We start from the raw sequence: 18,743 nt of genomic DNA on the forward strand, positions 1-18,743 counted from the left end.
TGTATTCAACAACAGATAAATTCCTAAACACGGTATATAGAGTCACGTAAGCAAACCCTTAGGCGTAGTCTTCATCTTGAGTGCATCGTCAAGGTTGGTACCAAAAATGAGAATATTGTCATTCCAAGATAAATATAACAAATTGTCATGCACGTGAAGTATCAGGAAAAGTAATAATAACAGAAACAAAAGGGGGTAATAAACTGTTAATAAAACGGCAAAAGATTATTTAACGTTACCTTGGCTCTTATGAAGTAAAGACGTGACAGTTACGTGATAAAAAAAACACGATGGAGACACGTGACATTGCGATATTTTTGAATGTGTTGTATTATAAATATGTTATTTATATGTTTTATCTTTTTCCAAGTTAAGAGTAAAATCCTACGCAAAACTAAGTCACTTTCAGTTAAAGCAGGACTCACCGGGCAAACATGTGGCTGATAAGAAACTAACGCGTGGTCGTGCATGAATAGCGATCTTTAGGACTCTGGTCAATATACTAGAGAAAATAAGAAGAAAAGAAAAAAAAACTTTTCGTTAGGCTAAATTCATCACTTTTAACGATTCCATTTATAAGATTCACATATAGTTAGCATACCACACCGTAAAGAAAATTCACCAAATGGACATAATGTAGTGTTTTTTTTGTGTGTGTGTGAACATGTTCTCAGTTAGCATCATTATATGTCATGCGTAGATGATTTTAGAAATTTGTCGATACCATTGCTATGATATATAAATTAGAACAAATTATCTAACAATCCATACCCGTAATAGATAATATTATATGGGTATACACAATATTTCTCTACAAAAGACGAAATAGTTTTCGACATTTGCACCCACTCACATGTTTATCATAACATGTATTCCGTATAACACCCCCCTCCCCCACCCTGGTCACATAACATTCATGTAAGGCCCTAGTTCACATGAATATGCGGTACAGTATATCCCTATCGATAAATCTTTCACATTAAGGAATTAGATTTGCTTTTGTTTCGTTTTGTTGTTGTCACCAGTTTTTGTTTTGTTTTCAGTTCCTCTTCTTCGAATGAGTGTAAGTTCAAATCTGTTGTAATATGGGTCGAGTTAAAGCACCCCCACTTATCTCCAATCTGTCTAAATCCCTTGGACACTGTTGCTGGCAGCAAAATAGTCCTTTATCGCAAGAGTAATCTTTTTTTCGATATTGTAACCAGTCAGTTTGTTCATTCAGATAAAAGGACTTTTTTTCTTGTTTTGTTTTTAGTTATAAAAAACAAGCCTTCTTCTCAATCTTTCGGCCCCTCTCTGTTAGTTTTTTTTGACAGTCATTTATACTACACATGCGCAGAAGGAAACAAGTGGGCGTTACTAACATGATGAGGACCACACCAAGTTTAGAAAGCGTTTCTCGTGGTTGTCAAAAGTGCCTTAACAGAATGATTAGATAAACGATATATTCATGCATGAAGTCCAAATCCATCAGAAATGTTTCCGGCCCCTTCTACTAAAATTATTCTATACACAAAGCGCCATTCGTTATTCTCCCCCTCCTGTTGTGTTAAACTTGGTCATGTTTCCCGGAAACACCCCCTCCCTTGAGGTCGAAAAGGGTTTAGGCTTAGACCTTTAAACTATTCGAAATACTTACAATTAACTTCAGTATCCGTTCAAAAGGGAAGCCTTGCCGACTTGAAATCGTAAATTGTGCTTAATTTGCTTTGACTTCTGTCAAGTTTTGGAGTTCAATTATTTAGTGGATGAATAAATTGGCATATGAATATTACACGATTTACATCTTAACATTTCATTATGCTACGTTACCATAAGGAGAAAAAAGAACACAGATAATTTTTAGATATGCTTGAAACTACATATCCTTTGGCCTTCATTGCGAACAAGATAGGTGCTTCCGGAAATAAAAATTTTCTTCCTCAAAAAAAAAAACGTTTAAAAACTCTAAAATCATCATTATATAACACAGAGGTTACTTTCATTCTAATACTGAAGCAAATAAATTACAAACAATATGTAAGATGAGACTATCAACCCTTTAGAGCTAGGCTATTCATCCATCGTATAGCCTTACACGTTAGGCTACAAATTGCTATCTACGAAAACATGTGAATCACGCCCAAAATCACGAAATACACGTTTTCGTCATTTGATGATTGCGATTTTAAGAACAAGTTTATTACCTCACTTTTTCTTTGTCTCGTTCGCTTTCTCAATCAGAGGTGTAGTGCACTCTTAAAAATATACATTTTTAAGAAAAGTAGAAAACGTCTTATTTTCACAAAAGAATCAAACACCGGTTGAGTGTATGGTAATGACAAGGCGCCATATTAACTTAAGTACTTCCGTTCATAGATATTCTTCCGTATACTCTTGTCGAATTGTTTCATTTATTTATTATTTGTTTCGTAATGGGTGCTTTGATCTTACGAAAATCCTTCCATATTGACAATAAAACGAAGACCGTACAGAAATAATCTACTACAAATTTTCCGGTTTTAATGTTTAACCCTTTTTCTAAAGCTAACAATCGTCCACGAGTTTCTAGTTTTATGATGGTATACATTACTTGATGGGATCATGTTGAGTGCTTTTATTTGCTCTTTGTGATCAACAATTTCTTAAATTACAAAGTATAGCTTTCTTGCGTATAAATAATTTAAAGCTATTAGGCCTACTCTGTTTTTGTATTTTTCTTTATAACCCTTTTTAGTTTTACAACACGAAATCGTCTAAATTATTGACATTAAAAGACATAATAGCTTTATTTTATAGAATTTCTTTGTTTCAGAAATCTTAAGAGCACTATAAACATGCTGTGAGGAGTTTACTCTTCAATATGGAAGCAAATGGATTACTTTGTTCAGCATCTATATAACCAAAGTATGTGAAAGGTAAATCAGTTTGTTCGTATCATCGTAGTTTGCAACAATGTTTCACAGAGGTGGCTTGTTTAGCTTGAAACACGGCATTTAGTGACAAAGCTATCACCCCCACCCCCCCCCCCCCCAAAGGAAACTCTTAGAATTCTATTTGAATTCAGACAACAAGCAAAAGGCAATTTTTCTTCAACTCAGACAAATGTGGGGCTAAGACACATTATCGTCATTTATAATGTAATATTTCCCCTCCCTCTCTCCCTACACCTCTCCTTCTCCCTCTCCCTCTCCCTGTCTCTTTCTTTTAGAGGTAGTGAGGTGGGGTGGGGATTGGGTGGAGGTGGAGGTCGGGGACTTGTGAAGCAAACCGCATTCTTGCATTAACATTGTATTAATAGTTGGTTGCTGTTTCAAGCAAATATCAAATTGCTCAAGTAAAGCCAACTCTTTCATTAACACACATACATAGTTTGAAAAACTTACGGAAGGTTAACAAAAAACCAAAACAAAACCATTATCCCATACTGGACTTTCTAGCCAATTTGGAATTTCATTACAGTGTGGTGGTCGCATTAAGAAACCTTATGTCCGACTGATCACGAACGGAAAGTTACAAACAGGATCTTCCGACTAATAATTCTAAAACTGCAAATAATTGACAACTGGCAGCCATTACTGTATGTTGATTATTTATATACGCTATATATATGCAGATGTTAATGATAAGGCGTACAGATAATGCCTCTTTACTCTGGCCTCTTAGTACAGACAAATCACTTCTCATTCCCCAATAAATCTTTATTTTCTTGACGAGTGTGAAGGATTAACGCGTCATTCAAGCGATCTCTGTGATATGTAAATGAGTTCTTCTTTCCAAAACAGCCAAAAAAAAAGAAGAAAAAGATAAAAGCAAGAAAAAGACACACAAACACACATATTTAAATGAGAACGTGCAGAAAGTTTGCTAGTGTTAATACATTTAATTTTCAGTACTAGAGCTTTCCTGCCCGTCGCTTCAGATAGGCAACGATAGACACGTATATGGGACAAGTTAAAAAAGAAGAAGAGGGCTTTCAATATATATCTAAAAAAAAAAATCAAAAGACGCCTCGCCAACTGTGAATAACAATAATTACAATAATGATACTAATAATAACACAACTGCAGTAGCATCAACGCACGCCTCTTCCAAGCCAAGTCATGTTGGTCAAAGTTCAATACCGTCTCCTTCCTCTTCCACTTCCCCCTCTGCCCTTCCCTTCCCCTCCCCCCTCGTCTCCCCTATCCGCCTTAACCCTCCTTCACCGAAGTCCAAAGAATGCAAGTCCGAGTCCTACCATTGCTTAATATTGATGTCTGGGTATTGCAAGGATGTTGTCAGACAGCCAGAAGAGACCGTGGTGGTGTTGGTTGCGAATTGTGTAGCAGATTAAGTTAAGGCAGAGATGAACTATAAAGTCTAGGTAGTTTGATGGCAGTATTTCACATGAACCAAGGAGCTATAAACAGATAGCTCCATGCATGAACATACCGTTACCTATAGCTTCCCGAGAAATACAAAGGAATAGCATGTACAGGTCGTTCCCAATACACGTTGAACTTAAAATGATGGGCTGCCTGTTCATTTCGTCGAATTCATGCAGATACAAGAATGTATAAGTATTCCTGCAGGCTTGGAATTCTTAAACTTTAAAACATCCACGGTATGTTTATTAAAGGTCAGAAATATGACCCAGCTCGGATTACTGAAAACAGACGTTACCGGTACAAGTACAACAACATAAGAACGAGTACAAGAAAGATAATTCCCTTTGTTTTGGAAGACGAGTACAAAAGGCTCTTAGCGTAAGGTCAAGTACTTAATCTTTCATCATAGTATCTATATAGGATGCCAAAGCTTCCGAGTACTAGTTAGGAGTACGAATCCATCAGTGCTTTTAATTGAAGTCCCACTTGTTTTTATTTTTTTAATTTTACTTTTTAGCAGTGCAACTTTATATTGGCTAGAATAAGGGTACCAAATATACGGCCTTTATACAATTATGTTGAGAAAGAAATGTCGCTAAACCGGTGAGGCAAATTGGCGCACGGTTAACTCGTATGTATTCAAGATGAATACGTGTGGTGACCATAGACATTGAAGTAGGAAGAATGACGTCAGGCGGAATATAGTGAAGCCACTCATTCAACTGGTGGCGCTTTGCTTGAATACAGCAAGAAAGCGGCGTGTAATACGAACACTAAGTCTTTGAATATAACTAAAGTGATATAAATCGTTCGAAATTGTGATATCGTGTGCTGCATTTCGGTGCCAAAATCGTCAAAAATGTGGCAGTGGACTGCAGTTTCACAGGTAATTCTTAGGCAACGATAGTAGTAGCTATTACATAGGAATCTAATTACTTTACTAGTGTCGTCGTCTGTATTGTTATTCACTGGACCCTGGATGTAGTTAGCCTAGGCCCCTAGAACGGTTACGGCTGTCCTTTAGGATGCGATATGACTAAAGCCTAATGACATCAATTATCACCACCTCATTTCACTTAAAACTGTATCCGTAACGGTAGATCCACATCCCAGAATAACATGGGACGATGGTTATCATGTTCTACACTTCCACTAACAATTTTAATACTAGGAAAATAGGCTTAGCCTAACTTAGGCATATATGTACGTAGCCTTGCCCTTGATCTAACTCAGGTTAGCTTAGGTCATAACTTAAGCCTAGAATATTACAGTCTATACTGACATATCTAGAATTGTACACATATTCAAACACATGCATCATCCATTTGCAACATATTCCCAACACCGTAAATGTGGCAAAAGGGCATAATCATTAGAGGCCTAGCCAGTCATCTGAGTTTTGAGGTAGACCAAAGCCTACTCAGCCTAGCCAGGTATGTTCTGGACAGTAAGCCTAAATTTACTCAACTATGGTTTTAAGACCTAATGTTATATTTACTACAACCATGTTCGGATAAAGCTTTGTAGGTTAAACGACACACGCAAGCCACTACTCTTGATAACATCTCATCCTTTGATGACTGTGACTGAATGTAGACATGAATCAAACTGTTTGCACCCTCCCTTTACAAGATGGGATCTTTTATCCTGCCTAAACTACTACCCACTTTGCAACATTAACATTAAATTGAGAACTGCCATGGCTTTGTACAGACTAATATGGAAGAATTAAACAACAGGGTTGGGGGGGGGGTGGGGGATGGCAAAAGAAAAAAAAAGGGATCCTATTTCCAATCGCCAGCATACATTACCTTTTTGAAAATTGCTGCAATAAGTCTTTTTTGTGACCGAAACCTGTCACCGATTAATGGGGATTAGGTGAGAGAAAGGATTAAGGACGTGATCTTCTGAAGCTATCCATCTCTGGACTGTGACCTCATATGGCGAGTGATTAATAGCGATGTTTGCATTAAACAAAGTATCAACCAGTTCCATTAACTAAATCCATGTAGGATACACCTGTTGTAAGACAATATATAGGTTACCAAAGCTGTAGTAGTTCAACCCCGTTTTTATTTGTTGGCCGATAGAGATAACTTAGAAAATGGGCTTAAAAATGATTTTCTAACAAGAGGGTTAGGAAGATCAAATCAGAAGTTATCGTAATGCGCTAGAGTCATTAAATTGATACTTATTTTTTGGCTTGTACATGACAAATTTTGAAGAATTGACATTTTAAAATAGATTCAAAACGTTATATAATATCGTTTTCTTGGTAATTTTGTTTTCTTTAATCTACATGTCTGCTTAACTTAATATGTTTTCTTAATATAAAGCAGGTAAAGCCAAACGAAGTCGTTTTGTGGAATCTTGAATACATTTACTTCTCTCTCTCTTTCTCCTTCTTTGCCTTCGTGTTTTTTAATTTTTTTTTATAAGGGGGCCATTTAAAATTCTCCACGTTGAATCACTTTTCACTGATACTATTTAATCACAGAGGTTTCTTCATTATGACCAATTTTTGTATAAGGAACAATAAAAGAAACGTTGAGACATTTTAAGATATGCCAAAAGGGACCCCTAAAGTGGCCTCGATCAAGTGGGTTGTGAGGGTTATAACCCCCTCCCCGCACCACCCCTCTCCCAGCATCTTACAAAACAGAGAGTATTTATTCGCACAACCTTGCGTTTAGACCAAATTTTATACCAAATCGATGGCCTAATATATACTTCAGAATGCACAACTGACGTCGAATTTTGTTTGGGCGGGGGAAGGGGGGGGGGGACGCACACACACACGCATTTGTATTCAGGAGTTACAATAAGGTTAAGTTGATCTATTGTATATGTAACACAATTTGCTTGGCCACAGGCAAAACAACCTTTAAACTCAACTGCACTGAGTACTTATTTTGAAAAAAGTCGGCCAATATCAGATTGTTTTCTTTTTTCGTCGCCGCCAGGTTCCATCTTAACCCGGGTAATATTTTACTGAAGACAAGGTATCTTCAAAAAGTGTTCAGGATGTGCAAGTCAATTACAGTTTGAAATCACAGATGCAAGATTTGTTTCCTATTGTGAATTCGCTGATGTTGTGTCTGACTTCTAACTTCAGTTCTCTCAGATGTATCTCGCGTTATAACAATCTTCACGTGTTGCTATTTAAAAAAACATAACTTAAACCTGAATAGAAGGGCGCTACTTCATAATATATATTAAATGAAAATAAATCAGTTACTGATTATGACCACGAGTGCCATGCATATAGAATCCAAACACGTAACAATTTCGACGTGTTGCTATGAAGTAAAAAAATCTGAAAATGAGGGCGCTACTTCATAATATATATTAAATGAAAATACATAAGTTACTGATTATGTATGTAATTTGATCCTCCTGCAAGCAGGGTCTCGGGAAGAAGCCATCATTGGCTTATCAAAGCCGCAAGCTGACCGAAGTCAGTCTCTTGGATTCATACTTTAACGTCCATGATTATGAATTGTCAATTGTCAACAACTCTGTAACTGGACATCTTGGAATGAATAGAACTCGGGACCTTATGATTGAAAGGCACCGGCGTTAACCAATGAGCTAACACTCCCTAAATGACCACGCATAAAGAATATTAACTGTAAGATGTATAGCATAAAAGAGTCTGTAATATGAACCTTTAAACAAGAGAAGTAACCAGTTTTTGGTAACAAAAACATGCAAAATATTAACAACAACAACAACCATTAGATCAGTTGAAATGTGACAGGTTTCGGCAAACTCTCTAATGAATGGCTGTTAACCCTTTCCTCCCCCTTTCCATACCCACCTCCCTCACCCGCACTGCTCTACACTCTCAGCACCCTAGAATATGGAAAGAAAAACCTATACCCTACCCTGCCTAAAACCAACGAATAGGTTACAGATCTGTGAAGATATGGACGTTTCTTAAATAGTCAAACCTGGATTATCTATACCTTCTTTTATCCGATCTTTAAGGAGTTTGAATTATAATCATCCCTTTGTCTATAAACGTGTTATACTCTATATACATATTTCTTGCTACAGTTCAGAAATTCAAATTTTAGAAGGGGGTGCAAGATAGAGGGGCAACAATATTGAGGGACCAGTGTGACCTATGACTTTGATTTTAGGGGGCCAATCCCAAACTTTACCTCAACAATTTCCACCAAAATGGATCCGCTGTGCATTCCTTACGACAGATTACACGGTTCTTAGTAAAAGAGCACATTTTAAGTACTTTTTGCACTTAATTTTGCAGCATCATTCCATTCTCCTTCTTTTTCTCTTTTTTTTCCATATCAGTGTTTAGTAACATTTCATCACAGTAGCCCATTTCAAATGACAAATTGGCACATTTTTTTTACAAAAATGAAGAAAAAGAGGTTTGACGTTTTTTTCAATTAATCAACCTGGAAGGGCACGCCCCTACTTATAATCAACATTTCCCTGTAGCACCACTGTACCATATTTAGCATCTCAGCTTAGTCAGCTGCTTGATATAATCAATGATCAATCAATAATCAATAAACAGGCAGTGATTTTTACAACACTTAAGCAACCACGAATGTGGGCGGTGTACTGTTATATTGAATATAGAGCGTTATATACTGTTAATAAAACAAAGAGTAATCATACATGATTTCTAAAGATGTAACAAATTTGAAAACCAAACAGCCGTACCAAAAAAGAGTTATGCCACATAGTAAACAAAAATTGGTTACCCTTGATAAGGGAGTCAAAATATTGCTAGGTACTAGTATGTGGTTATATAAATCGCAGCCACCATGATTTGCCATGAGAATAATCATACCTTGCATTCTGGTTAATAGAAACTTGTTGCACCCCATCAATTTTCTCGGGTTTGGTCATCTATATGGGGGCGCTATAGCAGTATAGTAAAGACTGTGATCTGTGAATGTTACAAAGCGCTTCGAAGCCCCCTAAAGTTAGGTGACGCACCACAATTAATCTTTCCATTGACTTACACACTGAACTCGTCACTTACAACACCCGCCAAAGCATAGATAGAAGCGTTCAAATGGCATATCGTAAAACCAACACATGCTGAAGTCTTGGCCTGCCATGGCACTTGCAAATTTCCATATCAACGACCGTTTAGGTTTTGAGCTAGAAGAGAAGCAAGTTGAGCGTACTGAACCCCAAATCTTCCGTCTGCTCGCTCGGAGTATTATCAACATTTAACCAAAGAATTTCTAAAATGTTTTCTATCACCTTCAATCCTCCATTTTTTCACACCATCTGTACCTCAAATAATACTCTTGACAATGACGGTAGCTGATAATATAAGGTATGTTGTATTGACCCCACATATGCTAGATATTATTGTCACCTTTGGTCAAAATTCTTAAATACTTTTATTACAACCTTCGAGGAACATTTTCCTCACTGTGACATTCAGTCATCTTGTGTGTTCCTTAAAAAATGTCTGAGAAAAATGTCGAGAGTAAAGACCTCCAGGAATGTACTTTTTGAAAACTTCTAGCAATTATGAGCGTGCTATAATATGGGGCCTATACTGACTACCTTTAACCAAGCATTACATGAGTTCATTTTAGCTCTCTCTTTTCGACAATGGTTAACCTTTCGAGCGGATGTACATTACTCTAGTTGTGATGCGGTACCTAAACCAAAGAAAGGTTTTCAACTGGTATATCCTACCCAGCTACATGCTAGCTGTTTGCTAGACCTTTCATTGCACCTCCAAATGTCCATATCGTGACCGTTTTAGAAAATCTGATCTATAGAAGAGGAGCAAGTTTTGTATAATGAACCGTAATCCCTTACCGATTGCCCGCTCGGAGTCATATCAACATTTAACCAAAGGATTTCTGGAATGCTGTTAGTCATCTTAAATCCTCCTAATTTTCTCTACATTTGTGCTTTGACTTATGCTCTAAAATCTTCTAAAAGAAGAAAGCGTAACCATGATGATATCACCACATGACGTCATTTCCGGGCACTTTTCTCAAACAACCATTTGTCAAGGGAGAGTGGATGTGTTTTTATCACCATATTAATTGCGAGAAAGAAGAAACACAGCACAATATTAAGTATTGTATGTGCGTGCGTGCGTGTGTACATGTCTAGGCCTCTCAACTGGTGACATGGGACAGAATAAATTCGGTTCCGCTTACGTTTTAAAACCCAATTGGTGATAATTTTGCAGGTTCTCAGGTTCCGAACATTTTAATCTATACCCAAACACTCTCTGTCAAACTTACAATGTATTATGATTGCTTCTATACTTGTAACTTCAAATCCTTGACAGAATGTTACACGGAAAGAAATCGATTGGATATTTTTCGTATTAAATCTCTTGTCACCGAGGTCTCAACAAATGACTTGGGACCCCTAAATGACAACTACCAGTTCCACAAACATATCTAATCCGTTCTTATTTTTCTTTGTTCCCTAATCCGCTTCCTGTACAGCCATGGTTTAATCGGTACTAATGCCACTCGTATTGATCTAACGTTATACATTTCATTGTTTTATATTTTGTATGTTTCATTCCACTGCCAAATATTGCTGACGACTACATAGGTATTACTTATATTATTGTGTGCGTGCGTGCGTGCGTGCGTGCGTGCGTGCGTGCGTGCGTGCGTGCGTGCGTGCGTGCGTGCGTGCGTGCGTGCGTGCGTGCGTGCGTGCGTGCGTGCGTGCGTGCGTATATATATAAATATATATATATATATATGTTCCTTTGTTTTATCTTAATCACCTCATAACTCATTAAGATGCCTTCCTGTTACACAATTAAGAATCTCTATAATGGAAACCTCTCACGATATACTCTCTAATTGTCTTCTTTTTGTTACTATTACTCTTTAATGAGTAATCTTCCTCTCGTTTACTAAGCTCTTGGGAGTTATATCACATGTGATAGTCGAATCATCTCACATCGTTGTAATCTTCATCATCGTCAAGAGACTACTGTCTCTGCGGTTATACCTAAGAGGAGAGTTTCTTTATCGGACAATTTAATCACAAAATCTTTATTGATCGATTTTCCTTTAGCTCTCTTACCAAATTTAAAAAAAGTCGTTTCGTTTAACATTATTCGTGGAATTTTGACGAATTTGGTTTTGGGTAAATTTATTTAATTAAATTTACTTATGAATCCAGGTGTTTTCTCGTTCCTTGTTCTTAATTCAGTGTTCTTACATTTACAAGTAGTTTCTGTCACCGGTCGGTGGTATAAACATGAAAACCTCAGCTGACAACGATTAAATGCACCAACTAAGGTGTATTCAACGAACGGAATTTATCACTAGCACTGGATTATTTATTCATTGGTTTTGTTCTATTTTATTACTGGATAATTTTTTGTTCTTCGTATTCTTCTTCTTCCGCTCACGTGGGTGAGAGGTTTGGTTTTCGTGTGATTCAAGTATAACATATTACATGCAAAGGATAAAATATTTCGCAACAGATTGGCACAAATCAACGTACGGTAGTATTTTTGTTATTTTAGATGTCAATTGGACTCATACAAAACTCGACTAAACTAAAGACGATGAAGCCAACATTTGTCGAATCTCCTTTTCATATTTTTTTCAATTTTGCATTTTTTTTCTGATAATAAATATCGTCATGACGATTATTATTCTATATAGTAAGCCTTTATCAAAACTTTCGATAATCAAATCAAAATTTGAAAAACGTCACGTGAAGTTTTCGAGAAAAAAATAAGAAAATGTATATTACATATATATATATTTGATATATATATATATAGTTGATATATATATATATATACATATAGTTGATATATTGAACCAAGTATCATGGATGCGGGTGTGGATAATTCAAATGAAATGGTTTGCATTGGACAACCGTTTTATCCACCAGGGAGCGTATTTAATTCAGATCCCGCCATCCATAGTTGCCATGACCACCTACATCCTGTTATTCTGGTGCCTTATTTTTCCATCGGAGCTTTCTTGAACGTCCTGACGTTTATATTGTTCTTTATAAGTCATCGCAAGGAACGCCAAATAACCAGCGCGAGGGTACCCTACGCGCTCGTGATGACGCTCTGCTTCACTGACGTGACTTTCCTCATGGCAGGTCAGATGATCTGGGCCATCAGCTATTTTAGACAACAAGTCTTCTCTTGGACTTTTCCATATTTTGTATCCCTTTTCTTCTTATCGACCTGTTTACGGTTCTCCCGGTATATCGTAGTCGGAATGAGCATAGAGCGGTTCATTAGCATCAAGAAAGCTTTCATATATGACAACATTATCACTTTCGCCAGAGTGGCAGGTGCCACGATTTTCGTCCTGTCGTACAGTGCCGGTATATCGGCGGTGGAATTAGTCAGCTTGAGAATTAATCAACAATCTTGTGATGACGAACCGACTCACGGGAATAAGTGGCAATATTTATGCGAATCCACCTCTTCGGCAGGTGAGTTCGCGGCCAGCTTGATTCACGCTCTCAATCTATGGTCACTGATCGAGAATTTCCTTCTAGGAATCGTCTTGTTAACGTGCAACATTATAGTCTATCGTTGCCTATCAGAAATGCGAGCACGGATAAGTATCGTCTGTCCAAGAAACCGCGATGAATATTGTCGAATGATCGAAATGATTAACGGTATACCGGCCGAGTTCTCCCGGCTAATGGCGGCCATCGCCGTAGTCTATGCCTTCACCGTGTTTCCATACGGGGTGAGTATAGTGACAGACTGCCAAATGTGGCGGAGAAAGACTTTTCAATTTGAGGTAGAGGCGTGGGGGGGGGGGCTGAGGGAGGGTTGGGAAGGGAGGGGGTCATCTTGTAACAAGTCCAATTTTTTAATATCTTACATACTTACTGATTTTTTTACCCCCTGCTAACTTTGTAAACAAATGGTGTTCAGCGATACTTTGAAACACGGCCGTTTAATGTTTAATAGCTACGTATGTATAAAATTTGCAATGAATTTGATCTTTCTTATACCCCTTCATATGGACCCAAGTCGAACCTATATACTGTATAAGAGACTAAGTCTAAGCTTGTTATAGGTGACCTTGCATGGCTAAGAACATCTCATGCTGATATCTCATAGAACTTCCAAATGAAGCAACTTCTACAAACGCTGCATGGTTACGATTTCAATAGTGCTTTTACGGGGTTAGGTGTTTATATATATATATATATATATATATATATATATATATATATATATATATATATATATATATATATATATATATATATATATATATATATATATATATATATGTATATATATATATATATATATATATATATTTATATATATATATATATTTATATACACACACGTTGTCGTAAATAACGAAGACACGTTCGTTTACATGTGTATTTTAATTACACTGTCACTTTCAGACATCAAGTGTTCTAGCCGTGTACAACATATTACATTAGGAAGTATAAACCGCTCTTTCCATTCTCTTCCGCTAATGACAAATGGCAGTCTGGAACGAAGCTTATGTAATCTATACTTTGAAACCAGTTAGGATAAAAGTCTTTTTCCCCTGGAGTAATTTTGCAAAGTATATCTAACTGCATAATCGTTTATGTGCAGAAATAGAGGACTCGAAACGTCGTCTTTTAAGTTTTCTTTTAAGAAAAAAATTTAAAATAAAGAAAACGTGATATTGATTATTTTTTTCTTCCGTGTTTTCATTTACACAGCTGCGGGTACTTTGCAATATACTCGGTTTGTGGCCTTCGACGTTGTTCGACTACATAGCAGTCCAACTATATATCAGTCCACCTATTATTAATCCACTACTCTATGGTTTGTTTCGACGTAAATTCCGCGAAAGATGCGTGAAACTGTTGCGAAGAGTAACCAATTGGTGTGTATCTAATAAAGTGCGCCCAGCTGAAAGCCTACCAACTAGAAGCGGCCAATCTGATGTCGAGGAAATTCAGTGAATATTCAAACTTTTTCTTTCTTTCTTTTTGTAAGTCATCTCCGCCATATTTCATTCCTTGATTCATCAACATCTTTCAATGAAACCATGAATTGGAGGAACTTAATTAACAGAGAACTATGACACGAGTATTGTAAGATCACTGTTAAGAATAAATTTAAGGATTTATCTGAAGGAAGAGGCAGTTCCATGAACAAAGAGAACGCAATTTTCCTTCTGAAATATCTAGTTCACAGAAGAAAAGCATTTCCTACGGATATTTGTGAGTGTACATGTGGATAATTGAGCAGATACGAGCACTCCATTTGCGACGACTAGATATGAATAATTATTGAATAAATTAATATTAAGTTACCATTAGAGAAACAGTTACGAACTGTCAATACTGTTAATACGAGTGCTATGAACCATGACATCGAGAATACAGTTGATAGAGTGGTATCAACACAGGGAAATTGTCCCTAAAGGAAAAGTATGAATATTCATCATCGTTGTCGCACACAAAGATGTTTTTATGAATATTCATCATCTACATAATCTTTTCATTAAAAGGCATTGAAGACTCGCCCCAAACCGCGTGCGGCCATCTGAAAAGTTAACTTTCTGTTGCTTGCAAGTGACGTTTCTTTGTTTCGCTACAAAATGCAGACAGTATAATGAAACGTGATACCATGTCATCTTTAGCTGGACCTGAGATGTCCATTGCTGTATCGTTTGTATACTGTGCTATGGGTATTGACCGCAGCTGTATGTACTGACTGTACACTAGTGGCTAATTACCGACGGTAGCAAGCTGTGTGTAGTACTTTCTGGGATCGATGGTGGTGTTTAACACTTCTGTTACACCTCATTCGAAGCTAGGTCAAATTACCGGCATTAGACGTTTCTTTTTGCGCGAGTCTTCACACCCTTTAAACATGCATACGAACATAATAAATATTGGACAGCATTTACAATCGATGTGACAACCCATGGCGAGTGTTCGTGTGGGTACTGCAAGCCAAATGCTCAATAGTTATATAAACCGGGTTTATCAAACAAAAACCCGGTTAATCGACCCGGTTAAAGCCCGTTTAACCATTGATATACCCGGTTTCTCGTGTAATTGTGCAGGTTTATAGGTCGAAATTCCAGGTTTATCACTGGCTATATATTACCCAATCATATTTTTATGTTGTAAGAAAAGTCACCCAAGATACAGCTTGGGAACGAAAACCAAACGACTTAACCGATACACTTTCAACCTCAGTCCCCTTGTATCGAGACATGTGATCGTGTGATCATGCCAATGTTACGTCAGAATGTGTATCGCTTCTCGACCGTTTGGCTTAGATCAGGTGTAGTATCTGGTCCCTCCTTAAGGGACCTTTATTAGGTAGTTATTTTATTTAAGAAAATTCACCCAGGAAAGAACCTGGGCACGAAAACCAAACTACCGAACGACCGGATCCGCTCTCAACCCAGTCCCCGTGCATCGAGACTGCGACTCTGTGATCATCGTCGGGTGTGTATCACAATTCCCCTCGAAAGGGAACATGATCTTAGCCAAAAGGTCGAGAAGCGATAGGTAGTACATACATACCACGCTCGCGATAACTGTACGTAACACTTTTGGCAATTTACAGCATGCGCATATGCACGTGTGTTGCATTCAGACTGAGGACTAGAACAAAGGGATTCCAAGTCCGCTGAGGAATGTCACTTGAACGTCCTCCGAAGAATTCTATTGTCAACGGGTATTTGTTCAGGTTAACATGTATGTATTCGAACAATGAAAAAAAAAACACACACAAAAGGGTCCTCGGTCTGAACTTTAAACCTACTTGTGTGTCCGATTCCTGTATTATTCTCTCATCATACATTATAGCAACTGATTGGGTAATAAAACTTCCATTGACTTATAACAGTACTGCAGAAAGAAAACAAAAGTCGCGTGCGAATTCCACACACATACACACTCACACATTCTAAAACGATTGCGCAACGAAAGATGTCGCACTCTTATTCGCCTATCACCCATACCAAAGCGGTTTGCAAAATAGATGAAATAACTTTAAATTTGCCATATCCTTCTGTACTGAGTGCTCTAATGCCGATTTTGTATTGCACTTTTTCGCCCTGTGCTATGCTTGGTACATGTACGGTGTAAAATGAAGGAAGCAAGGGCGGTCATGTAACAACTTAACGTAGCCCTTTTCATTTCCCTCCCAGATTCCTATGGCAACGTAATATTTTATGCGCCTACAGTAGTAACTCAAAAGAAGGTAAAATGTTTGAGACATTTGGTTTTCAGTACAAATTATTTGAAAATTATACGTGTATTCCCTATGGCGAAATACTAATTTTGACGGTCAACTTACCGATGTTTTTTTTTTGTATATAGTCTAGCTTCATTTATCAATCCAATGTCGATACTGTATCACATTTTTCTTCTTCTTGAAATTGTCCGTGTCTTCATGTTCTTCGTTGAATTAATCCAACTTTAAAAGTAAATTGAATACGACTCACGCGATAAGAAACGAAAAAGGCGTGATGTTCCAGGAAAGTCACTCATTAATGACTTTTAGCAATGGAGGGACATGTTTAATGGGTCGGAAAATATGACGTCACAATGGTGTCAAAGACAATCTGCACATGACATGGAACAAACCGAAGGTCTTACGAAAGATAGGAGTACACACACAGAGAAGACGGTTGTTATATCGACACCGTAACCAACTAGGCTATGGACGCTGATTGTATGTCCAGAGGTTCTAAACCGGTAACGAAAGTCGTAATTCCACTGTAGGCGTTTGTCACCTGTATCGAACAATACTAGTTCTGTTTTGGTGACATATTTTGCCTTAATCTAGAGATCAAACATGATGCTAACCAACTCGAATTCATTTGTGATTCCTAAAGCCGGATCTCGAAGAGATACGTTGTACATACTCTGTCAAATGAATATATATATATATATATATATATATATATATATATATATAATTTATATATTTATGTCATATTTTCCAGTGGCCTAATGTAAAGTATATATATATATATATATATATATATATATATATATATATATATATATATATATATATATAGGAATAACGGAAAAACTGTTAAACAACTATGCTACATTTAGAGAAAGGCGATCTCGAGTGAGATACAATAATTGAATTAGGTGAGTGATTGGAAGTAAAACAGCCAATGTTTGGTTTTTGCAGAGCTTTCGAGCAAAACTAGCTCTTCTTCAGTGCATGATCACCGAAAGTGACAAGGAGTAGCAGGAATTAAAACTGTTTTATAGAGGAGATGTCGGCATGGTTGTAAGGGCAAAGCGGCTTACTGATTTCTGCTGAATTGAGCAGAAGTTTTAGAAATTCGGATTATTTTAATCCGCGTCGGATTATTTTAATCCGATTCCGTCGTAATTGTAAAGGAATTGTTTTGGTTTATCTGGGACGGCAAATCGTTTCTGATGTTTAAACCGAATGGTGCCGTGGTCTTTAGGTTTAGTTCCCAGAAATTTTCTTTCGCTTTCCTAGATTTATCTGTCCAAGAATCGTTCTGGTCAATGGCAATAACACGCAAATTCTCAATTGAATGATTTTGGAGATTGAAGTGATTTGTAATAGGTTGGTAGATCTTTTTTGTTTTGATCGCCGATCTATGTTGTGTCATTCTCATTCTAAGAGTGTTTTTTGACTCTCCAATGTATTGTAAGTTACAAATATTACAGTAGATGAGGTAAATGACATTTTTGGATAGGCAGTTAATTTTCTGCCGAATTTGGAACGTGCGTTTATATATATATATATATATATATATATATATATCGTTATTAAATATACGGTACTCTTTATTGTTTTAAGGATATCTAGCTATCGTCTGATACGTCACCGTCAAGTTCATTACTTCAGGAAATGGATCAAATTAGTTGGTTATTGACGTCAACATGATGTCACCACGCGAATTGTTCTTCAAAATGCTTGATACTTTGAAATCATAATTCGGCTGCAAGTTCCATCTTGAAATCTCATGAAATATTCTGCCATAGTATTAAAGTGGCCGAATCGGGTAGTGTAAATGGCCGATTTGATATTGGTTTAAAAAACAACAAAAAACGCACATACATAAATCATGGGAGGCATTATTGACCTTGCTTAATGTAATTTGAGGAAATTAATAGTTTCAAGCGGATTGTATTATTGCATAATCTCTGAAATCTTAAACAACAAAATAACTATATTCGTGTTATTAAACCGCAATATATGGGATTATTAATGAGAGTGGTACTGACTTGTGGTGTTTTGTGAGAACATTTGTAAGCGAAATAAAGAGACAGCCCCCCACCCCCTCCAAAAAAGGAAAATCGTCTGAAGTAAGTTACTTTTAGGGTAATAACTTCATGAAATGTAGACTAAAGAGCTCATTTAAAAGTTTTAAAAATTGTAAC

At 37.0% G+C, this 18,743-nt stretch overlaps 1 protein-coding gene across 1 annotated transcript; it reads left to right on the forward strand.

Moving 5' to 3' along the window:
* Nucleotides 1-12,175: 12,175 nt before the first annotated feature.
* On the forward strand, nucleotides 12,176-14,300 carry LOC139964970 (uncharacterized). The gene is made up of 2 exons (XM_071967087.1): nucleotides 12,176-13,063; nucleotides 14,055-14,300. The coding sequence occupies exons 1-2, from the start codon at nucleotides 12,176-12,178 to the stop codon at nucleotides 14,298-14,300; spliced, it is 1,134 nt and encodes a 377-aa protein (XP_071823188.1).
* The last annotated feature ends 4,443 nt before the right edge of the window (nucleotides 14,301-18,743 follow it).

This window comes from Apostichopus japonicus, chromosome 23 (assembly GCF_037975245.1).
Source record: "Apostichopus japonicus isolate 1M-3 chromosome 23, ASM3797524v1, whole genome shotgun sequence".
NCBI classification, from domain to species: Eukaryota; Metazoa; Echinodermata; class Holothuroidea; order Aspidochirotida; family Stichopodidae; genus Apostichopus; species Apostichopus japonicus.